Source organism: Phalacrocorax aristotelis, chromosome 2 (assembly GCF_949628215.1).
Source record: "Phalacrocorax aristotelis chromosome 2, bGulAri2.1, whole genome shotgun sequence".
Lineage (NCBI taxonomy): Eukaryota > Metazoa > Chordata > Aves > Suliformes > Phalacrocoracidae > Phalacrocorax > Phalacrocorax aristotelis.
In genome coordinates, this window is record NC_134277.1 from 121,699,875 (window position 1) to 121,722,446 (window position 22,572).

The window sequence follows — 22,572 nt, forward strand, 5'->3', positions numbered from 1 at the left end:
TGAAAGCTGATAAATTTCTCCCTCTACTTTTAATGAATTGTGTATTTTTCATGCAGAAAATATTAACGTTATTGACAAATTTAATCTGCAGAAAATGTTTAACTATAAGCACAGCTCTTAAGCTACCAGATGTGTGCTTCATTTGACATGCTTTTGTAGGGAGTGGTGCAGAATTGTCTTGTAGCATGACCTACAGCAACATTGAGAGGGTTGAAGAAACTGAATATTCACATTGCAGTACAGATTACTACCTTCTAAACTGCACTTATATGTAGTCGAAGGTAATTCACACATTCAACTTTTTTTTTTTGCCTTGTTTATTGTGGGAGTTGGACATGGTAACGTCACCATTTGCCAGCTGGAAGCAATACACTTCAGGAACTGACCTCAAGGTATTCCATGAAAGGAGGCCAAATCCTATTAAACAGGGCACCTATGCTTCTCTTAGCTTAAGGTACAGGGTTTTACTGGGGCTTGTAGATAAACACTGTTGTAACTGCCATTAATTGTGTTCTTACAGTCACACTTACATCAAAGGAGTGAGCACTATCTAAAGAACATTATTTGGGAAAACAAAGCTTTGGGGATTTCCCCCTTTAGATAGGCAGGAGATTTTAAAAGCTAAAATCTAAAAGCAAACACCGACTTCACAGACCTTCAAAGATCAACGTGGTTGGAAAAGTCAGTTTTGGGGAAGCTTTACTTATGCTGGTAGTCTCAACAATTGTGTTAGCAGTATAACAATGGTAAAATAATTTTGTGGTTACTGGCATACAGCAAGAATAATACATTACATAAATCACAGATGGTTGAGCTAGCATGTTCATAAAGGGCAATTTACTCCATGAAAGATTAGTGAATTCTAGTTTTAGTTGCTCCAAAATTAATTTAGCAGTTAAGCAATTGCACTTAGAAGTTCAGCCCTATTCTAGCTAGTCCTTGGTAGGATTAGTTCTTAAGTACAAGTTATTTACTGGTAATATCTTGAGCACCAGAATAATTTCAGTGCCTCCTTGTCTGTTATAGTACTAACTCATGAGAATGAGGGCAGAGGTCAAGTTACTTTGGTATCCAAACCCAAAATTAAATGTTGTGGCTGGTAGTGTTAACACTTGAAATCATTATAATATTAATAATGATCTGTAGGGAGTTTGTACAAGCTGAAGACAGGGGTATTTATTTGGGCCTATTTCAACAAACTCAGCAATGTCAAAACTCTGAGATTTTGTATTACTATTTTTGGTCTAGCTTTCACCAGCAGTGGAGGGAGACGTGGAAGAGAGGTTGAATGCAGAGCCTAGTAGAAGGCTTTGTAGTGTGTTGGGCCAGTGGCCTGCAGAGGCAGTGCTGGCAGGGGTTTGACATGTGGTTCAGATTGCAGCCATCTGCAGGAGAGCTTGGTCCTAGAAACCTGCCCTCCAAGCACCCTGCATACCCAGCAGAAAACCTGACACCTGTCCTTTGAACCCCAAATGGCAGCAGAGCTGTTGTAGCAGTGGGAACCCTGGACAACCACACTAGAGTTTAATATTCTGCGTTACGAAAATACACAGCCGTGTTTTAGAGAGTGATGCACCAGTGAAAGCAGCTAGCGTGGTTGCCTGTTGCTTCATCTGCTGTCACATGCTTGTTTATAATTGCAGGGTAAAGGTGGCTTAAAATAAATATCGTCTTATACCCCTGCTCAGTGTTGTCACCTTCCTGCCAGGATGGCTCAGGAGCAAGGCTGCCTGCCTGCCTGGCACCTCAGCAGCTCTGTCGCGCAAGCTGTGCTATGGCACCTTTGCCCACGGGTCCTGGGATGGTTGCCCTGGTTGCATGGGCAGCCGCTGTGCTGTTTCTTGTCCTTTCCCAGGTGTCACACCATTCAGCTTCAGAGTGCCTTCTTAGAAGGCCACTTTCAAAGGTCTTTACTCTCTGTGGTAACAAGGTGTTAGACTTGATGGTCTTTGTGGGTCCCTTCAAACTCAGGCCATTCTGCAGTTCTAACGTATATTAATGTTAGAATAAATATTGCAATGTATAAATCAGTGCATATCTACATTTCTTTTTAATGTAAAGAGAGGGAAGTTGATGCAAATCGAAGTCCTTGTTATCTGGATTGTATTACATCATTTGCGAGAAGAAAAGGTGTGTTGTGGTCCCTTTTTAGCTAGCGTAACACCTTCCCCATGAGAATGCTTCCTCGGCTAACTTTGCATGCCTTGGACAACCAGGCTGTATTAAGTGTGCTGCAAGTAACTCCTGTTAGGAAACAGCAGCTATGCATTAGGAGAAAGGCATTGCATTTCGCCTTGTTTAATCCTCCCGTTTTCCCTTTTTCCCAGGCAATACTCCTCTGAAACCCGTGGATGCTCAGTGCCTGTCTCCTGCTGAGTCACTGCATTGCTCGCCCGGCACTGGGCGGGGGTGTGAGGCGCTCAGAGGCTGCTCAGGCCCCCTGTCAGGAGGGCTGTATAGCATTACAAAATCTCATTTGCCATTACGTTATGCTTGGAGTAAATCGGCATGTTACTTTAGCCTTTCACCTCTGAATGTATACATGTCGGGGAGGAAGGGGGGGGGGGGGGGGGGCGGCAAAACCCCGGATAGGTCAAAACTAAATTCATTTGGTGACTTCATCTGACTCTAGCTAGCTGGATCTCGTCCCTGCTGAAACTCCAAGCCTGCCCACAGTGTTTGCTGGACTTAAAAGGCGGAAATGGCAGGAGTCAGGAGCAGCGGGCTCTCTGCCCTGCCAGAGCTGCTGCCGGGCTGCAGTGCGGCTGCTGCACCGGTGGCTTATGCCTCTGACATAGTGCCTCGGGTGCCTGCAGCATTGTTTTTTCTTAATAAGGGTTTCTGATTATTTTTATCCCTTCCTAACTGGGGGCAGATGTTTCCCTCGTATAGATGCAGGTGACAGCTCAGGTGTGTGGCTGCACTCAATGGGGCAGTAGCTTTGGACACAAGCTATCTGCAGCTGCTGTCTTCACTTTCTAGTAAATCTGCATTTGCTAAAGCACTTGGGAATCTACCATCTGAAAATATGACTACTCATCCATCATCTAGTGGGAGCGAAAAGCTAGGAGGTTCCCCTGTTATTTACAGAACACAGGCCAGGAGCTGAGGCTTGCTAAAACCTGCTGCCTCTCAAGGCATCCTATCTCCACCATGATAAGCGTACTCAGCACTGCTATTACCTTGCCTTACGGCACGTTTTTAACCTCTTAGAAATCCTATAGCAATGTCTGCATGTATGCTTAGTAGTCTGTTATTTTGCATAAGAGGAAGAAAAAATAAAAGGAGAATTAAAGCTCTCGTGTTTGTCTTGGTGAATTGAGACTTTGTTTCACAGAAGCTTAGATGTTGGTTTATTGGTCAGCTTTTTCAAGGTTTTCTAGCTACAAAATGGTCATAGATCCTCTTCTGTTTTCCAAAATGTAGCTGTTTCTAATTGACTTGGTATTACTATATAACACAACTCTGAGAATTATTTTTCTCTGAATCAGTTCCCCCCCCACCCCGCATCTGTCTGTTGTGAAAGGTAGACTAGTTGCCGGTGCTAGTGAAAATTTTACAGGTTGAATGGTTTCCTTCAGGGCATCAGAGCAGCAATTCAAGCTTAAGATCTTGGAGTTGAAAGCCGTGGCGGGGAGGGTAATAACTGTAACTAAAAGCAGTTTATTTTAACATTGCAGGCTTGCCACACTTACGTTCCTCTCGTTCAGCCCACTTCAAAGGTTTTTGTGGTTCTCCATTAATAAAACGCCTTCTTAATTTGTAGTAACATTCATTTCATACTGAAATTTGCACATCCTTTCCCCACGTTAATGAGTGCCTGTTCAGCATCAAGCACTGCTATTGCTTTGCTTGACTAAGGTGCAGTTTGAAGGTGCCGTGCACTGCTGTGGTTCACTCCTAGCCAGTCAGAGTGAGTATACCTTTGTGGAAATGGTGGCAGCCAGAGTCTGAATTGCTTCTCTTTTGTGTAAGCTGTGGATGTCTGCCTTTCTTGAACCTCCGTCCTTTGTCAGGAGTGTATTTTTCAGTTGAGATTCATTTACTTATAGAAATCGATAAGGATCCTTTCAGGATATGCAAATACTTTCAGCCGCATTTTAAGATATCATGTAGTTAAGTGTTAATATCTCGTTGTACTTTTGGAGGCAAAGGTGAACCCTGAAGAAAAAGAAAAGTGCTAGTATTGCTGTGGAAACATGACGTCATGTATTACATTGCCATACAGTTTCAGTGGCAGTAGGAAGAATGAAGGAAAGAGAAGGTAGTTGGAGAAATATAAAAAAATCTTACTTGTGCTATGCATGTATGACTGGCATTTCAAAAAAAATCAAAATCAAGCAAGTCAGTGAATGTGGCTTGTCGTCCTCAGGTGCCCAAAAATATTCCAAGTGCTAAATCATTTTCTCGGAATTTGTAACTGTTGTTCTGATTTTGGTGAGCTATCTTAATTTCGTAACTGGTTAGTGAATAAACTTGAAACTATTTTCTAAAAAGTGTGCAGTAGACAGTGTAATGCATTGCTAGTTACTGGGCCATCTCAGAGGTTTTGGCTCAGAATATGTATATTGTTTGAATACTTTTGATTGTGTTTTTCAGATTTGGGGGAACTGAATGTCTGGAAAAGAACCAGTATTTTTCTGCTTCACAGATAATACGTTTTTGGGGTTTTTAAAAATTTTTCTAAAGCTGTATGTACCACAAAACAGAATTACCACCAGTCTTTAGAAGACCCACTCGGGTTTGGGTCTAAACCAGTTCTTGGGACCCATCATAAACATTTACGTAGGTCAGAATGTCCCAGCTTTGGCAGGCAGCCTCTAATTTAAAAGAACAAAACTTAAAACATGCCCTAATTCAATCAAAGTAAATCTCTAGTACTCTAACCTCGCTTGCATTTAAACAGGGATCTGCAATGAGAACAATAGAAAATACGCTGTTTGCTGTGTTAAATGGTAATCCCGCAACATTCAAGCAATCAAACTGTACATGGATTGTCTAGACTCTGTAGCATGCTTCATAAATCATTTTAGGTCATCAAGTCAGATCCATGTTGTGAAGCTAAAAATGGCGTTCAGAAGTGAGTGGCATAAATGGATAATAAAAGATTTTTAGCATTTTGGGCCCATTTAGTAACATGAGAACAGCACACAAGAGATTAGACATTCAGCATTTTAAAAGGTGTAAATGTCTCCCAATATTACAATCAGAGGATTCTTTTCTCCTTTCCTCCTTTTTTCCATGGCAGTCCCTCATTGTGATTAATACTGATCTGTTTGAGTTTGACTAGATAGAGCCTTTATATCACTTGCTGCAAATATCTCTTCAGTGGCAGTGTTCTGATGTGAGGGCACTGGCCATGGCCATTGAATTTGCTGCAGGAGTACAGCATAAGTTAAAAGGGAGAGTAAGAGTAGTGTTGTCAGAACCGTGCTGGAGCTTTTTGTGGTTTTTTCTGTCCTCAGGACTCCTTTTGGTAAAGACGGCCTCGAGCATAACTGGCCTCTAATGGCTATGGCTAAGGCTGTATGCAGTGAGTGTTAGAGAAGCAGGCAAGGTCCTGCCTCAAATCAGCTGCCGTTTCAGGATGATATGAAAGGATGACTTATTATTTTACAGGGGTGCAGCCACTGAGGCTGGCAGATTTCTTCCTTTGAGGATTTTTGTTTTGCAGTAGCTTTCATCTAGAGCCTTACAGGAGCTACAGCAGTCTCACTCAGCTACATCTTAGCCTTTCTGCTGTATCTTCTGCTTCAGTGATTTTTGGTGTGAGATCTTTTGTTTTACTGGCAGTATCTATCCTGATGCTATCAGGTGCCAGCTTCCAGAAGGCTCCTCTTTGTATTGTCGCACAGGCTTTCTACTGCATTTAAAAACTTAACATCATACTGTGTCTAATTGTGCAAAACAGGAAGGCCTTGCAGGTTCAGAGGTGATGGCATGTGTGATGACTTTTTACACTGCAGATAGATCCATTGCTGTAATCTTTCCAGTCTTGCCGTTATTACTGGTTTGGCATAATACAGCTTCTGCTGTCAACAACTGTTAGTTTCTCCCCAGAAAAATAAATGTCTCTTGCAAAACTGTCCTTAAACACAGCTGGATAACACCTTGTAACAGCTGCAGTTTTCTGCAGCAAGAGCAGTGGAAAATGCCTAATGCTGAATGTTCAGTGCTGCATGTAATGCCTTAAAAATTAATACCCCTTTGGGTGTAATGTTTACTATTGGGCATGCTGAGACAGTATATTTCTGATTGAGGAAACTGCTTAAGCACATATATGATTTTCAGCACCTACCTTATCCTCTGAACTTCAGGTCTGTGGTGCTTAGCCATGCGCGTGTGAAGTGTTTTTCTGAAATGGTCTGGACTAATATGTGAAGACTCTCTTATGGCTTGTTTGTATTTATTGGGGATTTGAATTTCAGTTTCTTATAAGTAAAACAAAGCAGAGGCCTTTGGTTAGGCAGTACTGTAACAGCCGGAGGTTTTTAATCTCCACCTGCATGCCCTGAAGTGAGGCATGTGGTGTGCTATCTTCAATCTGCTTTTTATTGCTGTAGAATCACCAGGCATCTCTATGGAAGGTGGAAGCTTAAAGATCTCACTGAGGTAGACGCTGATTTTTAGGCTTGTATCAGCCTCATCGCAGCCTTATGCTTGAGAGTCTTCAGCCTAAACAAGGGAAAGCCTAACAAGTCGAAAATGTAAATAACGTTATTGGGAAGTAGTAGTGTATTAGGACATCCAAATAAGTTGTTAGCTACTTGGCCGTTCACAGAGTATAGTCTGTGAGTCTCCACCTGCCCAGCTGTTCTCTGGCATCACCTTACAGATGTTTATGAATGTGTTTTGAATCTGAATCACATTTTTCAAAGTAATTCAGCACATGGGAAACAAAGTCCTGGAGAAAACCTGGGCCCAGCTGAGGATGTCAAGCACAGGGTTTCTGTTGGTCACTGAGCACGGTGGCTGCACTACCTATGCCTGGCTGGTCTTTTTTTTTGCGGGGGGGTGGGGGTGGGGGTGGGGTGGGGTGTTGGTTTGGGGTTCGTGGGTTGTTTTTTTTTTTTTTTCACGATCTGTCTGTGTGGCAAACAGGATATGTGTATATCTAAGCACCACATTAGAACATGCTTACTGTAAAGGAAACCTTTCCCAGCTGAGTTTATTTAAAACGTAACCATTAGGAGGGTGGGGGACACAAGAAGCAAAGACATGGTGAATTCTTTCAAGAGTTGCAAAGACGTGGTGAGCTCTTTGGAGGGAAGAGGCTGTGGAAGATTCAGGCATATGTTAACAAGTCACTGAGAATAAATGGCAATGGCATGTTGATTTTTTTAAACAAATTCTGATTCATTTTGCATACATTTGTTCAAAATTTTATTGACACACCCTCGTGCTTATCTGTGTGTATGATTGCGAAGCTATTGTCTCTAACAAATAGCCTGAACTTTCATTTGACCCACAGACCATAACTCATTTGTAGACACAGCGTAAGTTATATTACAGATATCCTTCAGAGTATCATTGTAAAACTCAAGGTTATTCATTTACTCACTGTTTCCTGAAGTAGAGTTCTCCATCCCATGCGCTGCAGCAAAGGAGGTTGCTTGCTCTCCTGTTGCTTGCAGAAGGGATAGGTATTTGTCTTTGCAGTTGCTTTTGGATGAGGATGATGAGGGAATTTCTGTTTCCTTTCTGCATATGGATTTTCTTGACCTTTTTGACAGAGTAGCCTTGCTGCTTTCACTGCTGGTAGCTGATGGTTGTTCTGAGTTCTGCCTGGCCTCAAGAGGACAATTAAAGTTTGGATGAAGTAGTAGCAATTGCAAATCAGAATAGCTCTATTTCACAATTTCTAAATATTTTTAGCTTCTTTAGAATTTTTATGTTGGTCTTTTGGTTTAATATTAAACTCACTATTCTGAATCTTAAGTAAATATTAAAGTTGCTAATAAGCTGTTACTTGAACTGATCTTACAAACAATACTGAACATGTTCATTTAATAGTGACAGTGGTAGTGTCTTTGTTTCTTATTTATATGAAATGGCTAGGAATAATAAAGTAAAAACCATGCTAACAGTGATGGTTTAAACTTCAGATGCCATTAGTAACAAAGGTGCTGTTTGCCTTTGTGCTGTGATCGATCCCCTCCATCCTGATACTGAACTAAGCTCTCATGGGTAGCCGTTATGGTGTGGTTTCAAGAGTAAAGGGCACTCCCTGTTTCTAAAACTTTGTTCCTAGCACTCAGTTCAATCCAAGCACTTAGTGTGTGCCAAGAAGACGACCTTTGCTGTTACAGTGAATACAGTGCTATGTTTGTACAAATAGCCGTGCTGTCTGGAAGCCTGCAGGAAGAACTGATCAGATTGAGGACAGGCTGATTTCTTCCATACTTCAGAGGTGTCTGTACAGAAGTGGGTACAGAGGCAGGCTGGTTCTGAATGAATTGCTGGCAGCAGTGGCCTGACTATGAGCACATGATTTTTTTGAGCCTGCTTTCCCTTACTGGTCTGTCTTTTCTTCTTTTTTAATTTTTTCCTTATCATCAGGCAAATTTGGGGATTTTATATTTTGGATTAATGTCAATAGATAGGGACAATTTGAGCAATCTTCTGCATATGTGAAATTTGTTTCATAGAAGGTGACCTGTATTGTGAACTTTGTCATCATGTATTTAAAATGCATTCCCTGCCGTATATACTTACACACTTATATCTTATTGTGCCAAGTTTCATGCTGGTGCATTTTTTTACGCTTTTTATCTGGGTTGCTCCAGCACACCTAAAAAATGGGTGGAGTTAACCTGCAGTCTTTGCATTCTCTGCAGAATTGTCAATCAAGCCTCAAACAGTTACATCTTTGCAAATTGTCAATGGAAATAGCCCATGCAGACCTCAGATCCCACAGGGAATCCGGCGCTCTTTTATTGAGGGAGAAGGTTGAGTCCAAGGCTGAGGCGGCAGGACTGGTGCCAAAGCCAGCCAGTTGTGTTAGCTACAAGGTATCACTAAAGACAAAGGTGTGCAGTCCCCACCAAACCTTTTCCTCCCAAGAATAACAGTGCAACTTTGACTATCTGATCATTTCTGAGATACCTTGTACTCGGATTGTTGCTTGTGGACATTATTTACACTTGGGAACATTATTTACTCTTTTCATGAACGATCTTGACTGTGCTCTTTGAAACTATTGATGAGATAAACTTGAATGTGCTCGTCTTTTCTCTTGGCAACGTCTCACAACTGAAAGATGTGACTGGTGTAGAATAAAATCGAGTAGTATGCATTTTCAGTCTATGCACTGGGGACTGATCATAAAAGCTACTATGAATTAGACCTACTTGCAGGAAAGGCCCTTAGCTGACTAGAAGGCTCGGTTTAAGATGATGTGGCTATGAAAATTTTGAGCACAGCCATTTTCCAAGGTCTTGGTGAAACATTATCTGAACAGAGTCTGAAGCTGTTTGGCTGTGTTCAGGGAGGGCTGCTGGCATGACCAGTAAGTGAAAGTCTGACTTCATAAAAGACTTAGAGGATTGATTTGTTTAATGTAGCCTACCTGGGCACTGGGGCAGACTCTTGAGTGCCGTTCCTAACGCATTATGAAATCAGCTCTGGAGAAGAAAAAACCATTAGAGCTGGAGGATAATGTTGGCAGAAGAACAAATGGGTTTAAGCTGAGGAGTGTTCTGAACAATTTAGAGGAAGTGGGCTCTGCAGCATCTTTCCAACCAGATGTTTGGGAGTGGAAGTCTCAGTTACTTTCAGGATAGAGGTTGGTAAATTGATAAAAAAAGATCAACTAGTATTTACTCTGTGACTGTTCAGAACTGAATTAATGATCCAAAAGACCTCTGTCCTAGTAAGAAATTGGTGTTTAAGTAGAACAGCTGCATCTTCTAGAAGTTATCTGAAAATTAAATACTGGTTTAGGCGGTCTGATCATCCTGAAGTGGGAAAAAACTGTTGGATAGATGTCAGATCACTATACTTGTGCAGCACTGTGTGACGAAATCCCAGGTCTCTGATCCTGTCTGTGTATCTTTAGGCTGTGTCTGATTCTTTTTTTCCTACCTTATTAGCATTAAGCAGAATGCTGTAGGTTTGTATGTTCTTTAAGTTCACAATGACAGCCAGAGAAATATGTCCATAGATTCCAAGACGACATTGAGGAGACCACAGGTCATCGAAGAATAAATATGTCTCCTTTCGCAATAAATAAGAGAAGGTGGTGCAGTGATTCAGCTTTTCCTTCTTTTTTTGAACACGGAGTGTAAATTCATTGTATCCAGAAAACAATTATCAAAATGTCAAAAAAATTTTTTTGTGCTTTTTTCCTAGTTGGGGAATGGCGGTCAACGTGTACTCTACCTCTATAACCCAAGAGACTATGAGCAGACATGACATCATCGCATGGGTTAATGATATATTAGCTTTAAACTACACAAAAGTCGAACAACTCTGTTCAGGTAAGAAAGTGCAGTATGCTCTACAAATGTTTATTTTAAAACAACTTTAAAAGTCTGATTTGTTGAAAATAGATCACTTTTAACTTTGACATTAAACAGTTACTCTCAGAAAAGGGACTAATGTATGTGCAAAGGAAGCATTTTTGCGTTCATGTTAATCACGGAAAGATAAGGTGCCTTGAGAAAGCATAATAAATGCAGAGCTGAATGGGACAAATGTAGCAGGAGATACATAGACATAATAAAAATGTTGACTAAGCAAGAAAAGAATACAGTGATAAGCTTTTGCGTTTTAAAGCCACCGGGGTGGTATCTTTTCAAATGGAGAGTGGACATAGCTGAAAAAGAGGCAAACAGAGAACCAACACCCTGGATGAACAAAATTCTGCAGCACCTTTTCCTTCCTGCCAAGGGTCCTCAAATCACTGCTGCTGTTTGCAGGAAAAGAGCACAAGTGTGTTGGTGAAAAAAAACATGGGTTTGAGGAAATGAGCCTTTAGCTGCTGTGAGGGCTTTAGAAGTTTGTCAAGAAAATCTGCTTGTTTCTCTTTAAATGTAACTGAGCTCTTGTTGTAAGTAGATTTGGTAATGAGCCCTGAAAAAGGGGGTAATGGTTTGAATACTTTGGGCATTTTGGTTAATCAGAGTGGCAACTACAAGATATGTGTTAAACAACAGGGTCTGTAACTAGATGATGACTGGAAGTGCCACAGACAAAGGTTGACGTTTCACTGAGAATACAGATGCCCCTGGGGAGTGATTCTTTCTGATTTCCTACTGTGATTTTTAAATTTGAAGATGTTTGTGTTGGAGGAGATCTAACTTAGATTGCTACTTCAGACAACTGACATGCTGGGAATATTTTACTTATGCGGACAATGAAACTAACTACATAGAACTGAAACCACGTTACCACATTTCAGCTACTTACTGGTCCAGCTGAAAGGCATAAATGGGGTCTTACATTCATATACTTGAACTTACCTACCGTTCTGGGTAAACTTTGTCTCAGATGTTCCTTGAAAGGTACAGAAAATCCTTGGAGGATGATAATAGCCTACTCTTCAAAATTAAAAAAAAAAAAACACAAATCTCAGCTGCCGAAGCAGGCTGGCATGCTTGCAGGCTTGCACAATGACTATAAAATTGCGGTTGAAAAAGTGCAGGTTAAAGTGTATGTAACTGTCACAATTTTAGCTGGGCAGCGTCGGTCGGCGGGTGGTGAGCGGCTGTATCGTTTGTGTTTCTGGTTTTTTTTCCTTTTCCATTTTATTATATTATCATTATTGTAATTATTGTCATAATCATTATTATTTTATTGTAATTATTAAACTGTGCTTACCTCGAACCACAAGTTCTTTTGCTCTTCCAATTCCCTTCCCCATCCCACAGGGGTGGGGGGAGTGAGCGAGCGGCTGCGTGGTGTTTAGTTGCCAGCTGAGGCTGCACCACAACAGTAACTAATATAAACTAAATAACTAAAGACATAGAACATGGGAAATAACCTTTTTAACAGTTATTAAACTTGAAATAGAAATTTATATTTAGCTGTTGTTATATTTACATGTTGGAAGTTAGCCTAAGTATTTTCTTTTGGTGAATTATACATAAAATATTCATGTGGGAATGTGTGTGCACGTGTGTGTATATATGGGTGTAGATATATATAGATATACACATGCACACGTATAGATATATATAGTATACACATGCACACACTCTTATAAGGAGATAGAAAGATACAAGATAATGGACATTTTCATCCCAAAATACTCAACGTTTGCCATTGTTTGAAACAGGAAGCATGCTAGACAAGTTATTGACTTGTTCCTGCATAGCTATTTATATGCTCATAAATAGTTGAAAGGAAGCTTTTGAAGTGAGTTCTCCAACAAGTTAAATGTGTGTGGGCTTAAAAAAAGAAAAACCAAACCCCCACAAAAAAATCCTTTCCCAAAATAGGGGAGAGGTGATCTAAGAAAATTTTGATTATGCAGAATACAATGAGTTAAAGATATTTAAGAAGATCAGATTGAGAGACTTCAGCTGGGCAGGGTGGGCAGGAGAAAAGCATGGAAATTGTCACAAACCCACTGTCCCATTTCATTACACAGCTTCTTATACAACTTTTTTGTGACCTCCAGTGAGGATTTTGGGACGCACCACAAGGGAAAAACTGAAAAAAGATCGTCTCATTAGAGCTCTTACTGCATCTCGTATAAAATTAAATCTTTTCTTCCTTTAGAACTTCCTGGATTGCATTGATTGCTATTGTTACCTGATGCCTTTGCATTTATATCTTAACAGGTCAGAGCTATAAACTTGAATTACCCCCTTTAGTTTGACAGCCAAGCTTGATACTTACACATTCTTATTTTTGCATCAATGTTCATTACAATCCGGGGGGGGGCTTTAATAGTTCCTTATCTGAAGAAGCATTCTAGCACAGTTATTCCTATGGTCTGGAGGACTTTACTCTCCGAACTGAATCTAAACTCTGCTAGATTATTACAGATGTTAGAGCACGGTAGTCTTACAGACTAGGTCCTTTCCATTTGAGACTACATAGGCCGTTTCTCATGTACAAGACATGCGCGTGTAGGAATTGAAGATAGATGAACAAGAAGCTTTGGGAATCCTTCTGTATTTAATAGAGTTTACAATGTAAACTCCAAGTAGTTTATTTAATGTACATATAGTTTATTTAGTGTACTTCTAGTGTAGTTTGCAGGATGGAAACTAGGGGAACAGTAGCACAAATAACCAGCCAACTAACAGGCAGAGCACCAGCAAACGTGGTACAGATCATAGTTTGAGAATGGCCATTCTAACTCATTCATTCTGGCGTTCCTTTGGCTGATGTTCCTTGAAGCATTGGCAGCTATCGTGCAGCTTAACGTTAGTTTCCATAAAATACGATCATTTCTCCAGGACTTCAAAGAAAAGGAATATGTGGGAAACTCTTTACAGCTATGAAGCATTACAGTATTAACAGGGAGCTGCAGAGCCACTGTAACTGAGTTTTCATAACCTACTGTAAAATTGTATGAACGTTTTCTTTCATTTAGAAAAATTAAGATTTGTCATGCTGTTACATGACTATTCAGTTCTTGTTCATTTTTGTTAATAAGGAGCAATGGAAAGGCCAGAAACAGCTAAATGCAAAAGGCAGGGGAAGGAAGGTAGGGTGCTAAGTCTGAGTGAAGAGCTCAAAGGCTTTACTTTTAGGAGGCATGAGCTACCAAGATGTGGCATGCTCTCATGTTCGGCACCTGGCTGTGAAACTTAATGGGTGTCCACCCGCAATAGTCAACCTAGTGATAATTTTGGACTTTCTGAGCTTAAGCAAGAAGGAATAATATGACATTTTGCCTTTACTAAAGGCTTTATTCGGAGCGTACCTAAATCTTAATGTGACAGTTAGTAATAAAGACAGAAAAAGCAATCAGACTTTCTTTTTCTCATTGCTGTGGAGAAGTAGCTTTAATAATACCCATGCTGTAGCAATACCAGCCTATTCCCCAGTTGCCGGTTGCAGAAACAGAGCTGCTAGGATGAGGAGCAGCAAAGGAAAAGGCTGGCTTAGTCATAAAGTGTTGGTATTCTTTGGGAGTCTTAGATGTGTTTTTGTCTCTGCTAAGTAGGCCGAGCAAAGTGCAGTGTCCCCTGAGCCTTCTGAATGCCTGCTGTAGTAGTGATGTGCCAAAAAGGCCAGGTTATGGATGGATGCAGCCCCGGAGAGTCTAAATTTAGTCTGCAGCTCCTCTGGTAATTTGGTTTTGACAACTCAAGAGAGAAAAATCTCTGTGACCATCTGAAAGCAATGCAGTTCTCTTTGCTTTAGGTGAGTGTCATTTTGTCAGTTTTTGGTCTCCAGGTTTGACTTCATGCAAGGTTGTTGACCTGAATATGAAATTTATAATCCATGGTTTTAATTGAAGGCATAGTGCATTTCTTTCAGATGGGCACTAGACTTGAGAGCATTTAATTTGATACATGAATGACAAATAATAGAGAACAACTGAATGGATTTAATGTAGTAGGATCCTATGTTCAATACCCATAGTCTAGGGGAATAGGAGTTTCAAATGAATTACAACAGTAGTTGTTTCTTAGGAGTCGTGCTATTTTTGTAATGAATGCACAGTGGCTTCTTAAAAAGAATTCTGACTGAACAGCTTATAACTGCATTTTCTTTACTAAGGCTGTTTTTCATCTATAGGGAATACCAAGTGAACGTGTTACAGGGCTTTTCATGAAATGTTTGGCTGCTACGTGAGAGTATATTCAAAATAAGAGTCAGGCAGGAGACTATAGAGGGCTTGTGTATGAATTAAAAAGAAACAATACAAAGTGCATAAGCTACATAAATTATGAGCAAGGAAGCTAGAAATGGTAAATGCATATAGAAAGGAAAATGCAGCCTGAAGTGAGGCATAATTTCTGGCTTAGCTATACTTGTGTGGTCCTTTGAGGTTAAGGAGATACCGAATATTTCCCCTCTTCCTCCTGCATTTGAAAATTATCAGTAGAATTATAAACTTGCAAATTGCCCGGCCTCCAGTGCATACAGACCTTCTGTCTTTCAGGATTTGTATGCAAGGATCAAGGATTAAACATGGGGTGGGTTTTTTTTTCCCTTGCTTTTAATAAATGACTGCATTATAAGAGAGCACATGGTCTGGCATTTTCAAATTTTAGACTGTGATGCTTTCTCTGCAGATGCCCTGGGTGTTGCCACAGGGAATTTTTCATGTGGTGACTGCTGTAGCTAGTACCATATCTCAATTGGCGGTCCTCCTTTGAAAATATATAGTCCCTTTGTACATATGTTTTGCTGGTAGTTCACTGCCCCGATCTCGGAGGAAGGAAGGCAGCACGACGACAGGGCAGATGTCATTCTTTGTTTGACTCTGTGTTGCCTCTCCGGCTCAGGGTTTGTGGAGAGCGTCCGAGGTGTTCTCCTTCCAGGGACTGCGTGCTGCGGCTTGGGGCTGATGACCAGCCCCTAGGCCTGGCAGCGCCTGTTTGCAGGATGGCCATCACGCCTCTGGCACCACCCAGCCTCGGGCCCTGGGTAGTCGCTGCATGCCCTGCCTCCTGAGCAGCGCTCTGAGAGCCGGCTCTTCTCTCCTGCACACAGCGAAGATCTTTCTGAGCAGGGCTGAGGTGACTGGAGAAGGGTACTGGCCAGACAGAGAGATGGCGAGAAGGGTTTTTTCTTCTCTGTGTCATTTGTGTTTATATGCAAACAGGGTATATTCTGTGGCTGAGCTGCCTAGGAATTGTTTTTTCATGTCTCAGAAGGTGTATTTTGCTCAGTGCCTCTATTAACCCATAACTTCCTACATGCGTATTACTAAAATCTGGCATTATAGAACCCTGTTGGAGCATTTGGTGCCAGCATGATTTCTGTACAAGCCGGGGTGCTAGTGCCTGTGAAGCTGAAGCATGTTTCAACATTGGTGGTTTTGGGTTTCTTCCAGTTTGCAGCCTTGCAAAGGCTGAGTTTCTAGAGCAACTTGGAAACATGATTAAAACATGGCTTGATCCCATTTGCACTCTGTAACCAAGCCATGTTTCAAGGAACTGGCATGTTGTCCTGAGGTCATGCAACACAGAGGATGCTTAGTGTCAATGACTCTCTAATGTTTTCCATATGATGTTTAGGATTAGAGGGATACAATGGATGCTAGTGACTTTATTTAAGATAATTTCCAAAACTTTCTGAGGAAGTTTGCAAAGCAATATGAGATTTTCAGTCAATAATATTTCTTTCAATGTCCATTAAGAATTCAGGAGGTACAGAACTTAAACAAGGTTTTTACTTTTTTAAATTATTATTTAATTACTTACAGCACTCACTTGCAGTCAGTTGCTTGATCTGCCTTTTGAAAGAGCTTGTTAGGTTTTGCGTGCTACTTTTTTTTTCCAGGCATGAGGAGTTACGCAGCTATTAAGTTCAATGGGAACTGTTTTCTGAAATTGTTCTGATATTCCCATTTAAAAATTAATGAATTCCAAAATAAATTATTGCTAAAAATTAAGTATTAAAAACTCTGCTGTGTATAATTTATGAGCAGCTTAACAATTTACATATTTAAGAAAAAGAGAATATAAGTTAACAGGGAGGAAACCTCCCTCCAAACATGCATTATTTAAAATGATCAGTGGCTATTCTGGATTGCCATACAAATGGAGCACCTGTGTGGAATAGGACTTTCTGAAGCAGCTGCCAGTTAGACACATATATCTCAATGACCGTTGGTAAGGTTGTAGGAGGTACATAATTCTGTAGGCTGTTTTCTCTGGTGGCAGCATGGCTTTCAGAAGCTCCCATCTGTATGCATGCACTCACTCCGCCCTCACTGAGGCAGCTGTGCTCATGCAACTATGTGCAGGAGTGCAGGGCTGCACTCTAATCTGCATCAATTTTATTTTTTGTTGAGTGCTCTCCCAAGACTGTTGCTGGGAAGGGTAAAGCTCAGGCCAGAATGGCTTCGTGGATGTGCAGCCCCATGACTGCTTGGTTCTCGACAACTAAGCAGGCAGTAAATTAAACCTTAAATCAGGGTTTTTTTTTTAATTGGATAAATAGAAATCTCTTGACCTATATGCTAGGTCATATAGGTACTGCTGGAAATGCAAAGAGGAATTTGAAGACTGTGGTCTCCAATGGAGTGCTCAACGTGAATTGTGCTATTTCTTAAATAGGTGGCTATGTGTAACACAAGGTTATGGTCACAAACATACCCAGCTTAAAAAAACCAACCTTGAGTGGCATAACAAAACACCCATATTTGAAATGTAAATTAAAATCTATACTACAATATCTAAGTCAAAAACCTATCTTCACATCACTTACAGAAGCAATTCTAGGAAGCCAGAGGTAAAAGGCAAGCCCCAAGTGCTGCTGCGCTGGGTTCCCCCTTCTTATCAAAACTATTAGGTCACGCATGCTCTTTGCAAGTTAGTGCCTTTATTTTTTTTGTCCCTGTTGTCCCAGCAACAGAAGGACCGGGTGTGTGCAGTTTCCCATCAGTGTTAGCAGCCATTGCTCTAGTGCTGATGACTAACAGGCACACAAATCATCCTGTAGTTTCCAAATGCGTGGTCAGGTTGTTGCAGTTTTGGAGGGAATGAATAATTTGAAGGAGTTTGTATCTAGTGTGACTGGATATATGTTTTTATATTATCTGAAATATATTTCCTTGAAGCAAACAAACAAAAAATTTCTAATTACAGAAAAAGGTATGGTCAGCCTTTTTCCCAAATGGGATTTTTCAAAAATGAGTGTGTGAAAATCAATCTGAGGCCTGGTTAAAAGGTTTAAACTTGAATTGCATGCCATTTTTGAACAAAATTCTTACTAAGCATTTATAGCAAACTTACAGTGTAGCACTTCTTGCTATAGTTTGGACATCAGAATTAAAATAAAGCAGACACACACACAGACAGGCCCTATCTCTTCATGGGCTCTTTGTGTTCCCATGTTGGCTGCTGTGGTTTTATGTGACTTTCTGGGGTCTTGCTCCCGCATGCTACAGGGATGAATGGGGAAGGACAGTGTCTTCTGGCAGTTGATGTGAAGGATTGACCTGACTCCTCCTATAGGAGACAAATATTAACTTGGGCGTACCTAAGCGTATATTATAGTATTTCTACTAAATACTTTGTTAGTATACTAAGTACTAAATATAGTATATTTAAAGAAGTTTGCAAATAATATTTTTGTTTTCCTTTATAAATATATAAAGATAAATGCAAAAAATACCAAGGATCCAATCTTGCTCTCCAGCTGAAATCTGGGAGGTTTACCAAGCAGTAAAGTCTTGCAGGAAAACAGGATTCTCTCGTTTTTGTTGTTACCTCCTTTAATTTCCTGTGCTTTAAGTAGTTAGAAGCAGAAGTACCTTTGATTATCAGGAAAGTACTTGTTTGTTTTTTTGGATTCATCAACCTCCAGATGGAAGAGGAGAAAGGAGAAAAACTGGAAATCTGTAATGATGCAGAGTGCTTCAGAGCAAACTGTAAATCAGTATGGACAGTCTGGGAACAAAATGGAGAAGCAGGGAAAGAAAAGTATAGGGCAAAAGCTAGAATGACTTCAGCATTGTTTACTGCAAGGGAGACTAGTGAAAGATTATCTACAACTCTGAAAGTTCTGTAAAAACATTGTTATTTTATAGACTGTGTAGAAGCTTCTGGCTTTACCACTGCCCGTGGCAAAACTCTTCAGTTGTAATAGCTTTAAACAACCACCTTTTCAGTTCTTGGTTTGATCTTCTCTGTCTTACTTCTGCCCCAGCACCCCTTCCCCTCCTCTGGCAGGTGCCTGCCTGCCCAGCCCCACGAGTGCAGTCCCCTCGCTGGTGTTTGCTGCCTGCTCTGCCCTGAGCCTGGTGTGGGAAGCCCAGCAAACACCTGCTAACCGTGATGCTGCTGGGCTCTTTACACTCACTGATCGGGGCAAAAGTAGTAGCTGCTGGGGGTGTAATCCAGCACAGCCATGTTTGTGGGTTAGTTTGGGAGTCTGGCCCGTGAAGATCTTCTGTAACTAATGGCTGCATCAATATTCTAAGTCAAAACACAAAAGGACTTTTAGCCAGTGATTCTGAATTGCTTGTTAGCTAATCCAGGGTAAGAGGTTTTTAACATCGATCCCTCCTCTCCAGTGCTACTAGCTGTAGTTTTCATCCTTTCTTTTGAGAAGGTTTCAAATTATTTCTGTTTGTATGTATGTGTATGTGCATGTTTTCATGCATATAATAGCTTTTTGGTCATAAAGACAGATTTATTGTGAGAACTGCTCTGGACAGGTAGTATGTTTTCAACTCCTTTTGTAGATTTGTTAGGTTTTGGCTGGTGGGTGGTGGTGGTATTCAGGGTGTTTTAGCAGAAAATGTAAGGAACTTTTAAAATCTTGGATAAAATATAATGGCATATAAATCCTTTTGTTATGTAAATTGTGCAAAAAGTATGTCATAAACCATGATGTCATTATCTCTACTGCCATTTTCTTTATTGTTCTGTTGAAAATATTCCATGCCCAGGCACTCCCATTGAAGCATCAGTTGTATAGTAAATTGAATAGGCCTAAAGTGCTGTCCAGTATGCAAAGGACCACATGGCTATATGCTGTGGCTGTGAGGTAAAGGCATTGAAAACTTACATGACTGACAGTAGGGCTGCTCTTTCCGCTGCCTCCAGGAAATCTCAGTGATGGCATCATAGAAAGTAGCATCCCCATTCTGCTGTGCTGACGTTTAGCATTTGAATGCAATGTGACAGCTACAAGCTTTAGGGAGTAAAACTTTAAATTATAAATAAATGCCTATATTTAATATTAAGTGTGTACATAACCTCGATGTCCAAAATCAGGTAATCCCAGTTGACTATAACGATATTTTTACTTTCCCCTGTTGCTGTGGTAGGCAGGTCTCTGCCTTTCGGGAGTCGAGAAGTTTTCTCTCTTTGTAGTTTACAGTGTTTAGTTCAGTCCGTGTTTGTACGTTGCCGCTGTACTTCAGGAAGGAGCAATTCAATGAACTGTGTTTGCTGGTGTAATAAAATTCTCCTGTTGGGGAAACGGCCCGACAGCCGGCTTTGGTGTTGTATCAGAGACCAGGTTTGTGCTGTCATGTGGATGTAGTCCAGTGTTTTCTGCCCTCGAGTGTTGTGCAGACCCAGGACCACCTCCTGGCTGGCAAAAGTACAGAAACATCTGCCAGCATGATGGGAAGGAAACACAAGGAAACACCGTAACTAGAGTCTTAAACCTAGTAAGACTCTGTGTAAAGGCATGCAGAAGGAATTTGCATTACCAGCAGAAGGAGAAAATCTCATGTGAACACTTTGGGTTTCTAGTTTTCTAAAAGGATCTAGATGAAAGGTTGCGCAGTGCATTTTCAAGGCCTCCAGGCAATTACTTAGATATCAGAGTAAAGCTTATAATTGGGGTATGGGGAGGATGAAAGGACAAAGTTAGGAACAAATTCAATTTATAACATGAAATGATTGCATAATAATCCTTTTGCATGAAATTAAATAGTAATAAATGTAGCCAAGCCTTGCATTATCTGTATATCCATGCTTTTAATTGTAATGTCGTTTTTCTGTTGCCACATATTTACCAGTTGTCTTGCTAAGGGTGAGCCTTGAATAACTAATTGTGTTTATATAGCTTTCTATAAGAGGATGCAAATTTGTCATCTGATGTTTGTAACTTGCCAGAAGGCTGCTTTTCCTTTAGGGAATATTTTAGTTTGATTCCTAATCATATCGAACTATTGCAAACAGCTAAGCACAAGGTGTCCTTGGAAGAACAGACACTTTTTAAATAACAATTTTCCCCGACAAAGCTAGGCGACATGAAGAAAATTTTTAAAATGGTAATGGTTTTCAGCACTAAAGCTTGATCTTGGTAAGTCCCTTAGCAAAACTCCTATCGGTATTTTGGGAAACTTTTTTGGACTCTGCTTTTAAACTCTGCTTCTTTTCTGGGAAGTTACAAGCTCTGTTACCCTTCATATGATGGTTGAGTGGATACAGAGAATGAGAACTCTCTCATGCATAAATTTGGTCATGTCAAAACACATGTATATCCATGGAGAAAAATGTCTTTAAGTTATTGTTGCCCCCTCCTGTAAAACTGGGCAAGCCAGGTGTTTGCTTTGTTAATTTGGTTTCTGTATGAGCACTCAGAAGAATTACTTTATTTTAAAAATTATTGCTCTTGCTACTGCACTGAACTGTTAAGTGAGACCTAGGTGAGTTCATCAAAATGGATCTGCATTAAATGCACAAAAGTCCTTTTTGTGGAAGTGAAATTGAACTTGTCATTTGATCGCTTCGCTGCCCTGTACACTCAGGCGCAGGGACTGCTTGCTCTATGGCCCTCTGCTCCAGAAATGGACTTCACTGAATCTTTGAATCTAAAGCATTTTGCAGAAAACTCTTTTCAGAGGAAAACCAATTTCAGTTCTTCAGATTTCCTCAAACATTTTCAGCCTTAATTTCTGAACACTTGAGTGTATCAACAATAAAGACTTATTTTGCAAATGACAGGACGTGATGATGATGTAGGAGGAAGGTCCCTGCATACAAGAAAAGACTACCCCGGTTGGCAGTACTCAGTACGCTGTTTAGAAAATTTTCCATATACTTGCAGCTCTGTGCGAAGTTAGTTATACACACGCCCACACCCACACCCTACCTACTAATATGTAAGTTCAGATAGCCTTCGAAGTTGAACTTACTGTTTTGAGTGAGAACTAAAGCTAGCAGCCCAGCTTCTGAAACCTATGGGTCGACTATGCTACAGTCTGCTGATTAAAATGCTTTTCTCAGGAGATGAAAATCAGTAAAATTGTTTGGTTTGGAGGGGTGGGAACTGGCTAGTGTGTGGTAACAAGCTGGAGCTTTAAAATTTTTTTTTTTGAATCGTGGTTGGATATAATCTTAAATGATTGCCATGGACTTGATTGGCATTTGGCTACAAGTGCCAGAAGAAAGATGATGTTTGCTTGGTTGAATTCAGGGGGCTGTGAGGATTGAAGGAGCTTATTAAGAGATTTCCATCTTGACTGTGATCTTCTCACCATATAGACAGTCCTACTGTCCGTGCCCTACTGTGTAAAGGGACTCCAGGAATATGTTTTAAACAGAAGAAAGATTTACTTTGCATTAGTCATGGTGGTTCTTCAGGTGCTACACAAGTGTGTCGTGCATCCAGACTGAATGGAAAAAACCCACGTTAATATGTGACGCTGTTCAGTGTACATTAGACAAGTAGATCTTGGGTGAATAGTGTTAGGCTGAACAGGGACTTACTCAACACAGTTGCTTTCTGCTCATGCTTTCTGCTAGTGACATTAAATGCCATTTGGTCTTAGCTGGGTGCATCTGGATTAACATCAATGCGTTATCTTGTTATAGGAGCAGCTTACTGCCAGTTCATGGACATGTTGTTCCCAGGGTGCATTAGCTTGAAGAAAGTAAAGTTTCAAGCAAAGCTGGAGCATGAATACATTCACAACTTCAAACTTCTGCAAGCATCATTTAAAAGAATGAATGTGGATAAGGTAGGTATTCT

The 22,572-nt window shown here is 40.6% G+C and overlaps 1 protein-coding gene across 4 annotated transcripts in view; it reads left to right on the top strand.

Annotated features, from left to right (window-relative positions):
* MAPRE2 (microtubule associated protein RP/EB family member 2) overlaps positions 1-22,572 on the top strand; it is a 104,872-nt gene that overhangs the window by 54,404 nt on the left and 27,896 nt on the right. For 3 of the 4 annotated variants that reach the window (XM_075084977.1, XM_075084975.1, XM_075084976.1), the window contains 2 exons: positions 10,351-10,478; positions 22,416-22,561. In XM_075084977.1, coding sequence (XP_074941078.1) covers positions 10,358-10,478; positions 22,416-22,561 — 267 coding nt within the window. In that variant the 5' untranslated portion in view covers positions 10,351-10,357. The remainder of the gene's footprint in view (positions 1-10,350; positions 10,479-22,415; positions 22,562-22,572) is intronic. The other variant, XM_075084978.1, reaches the window with a different exon arrangement.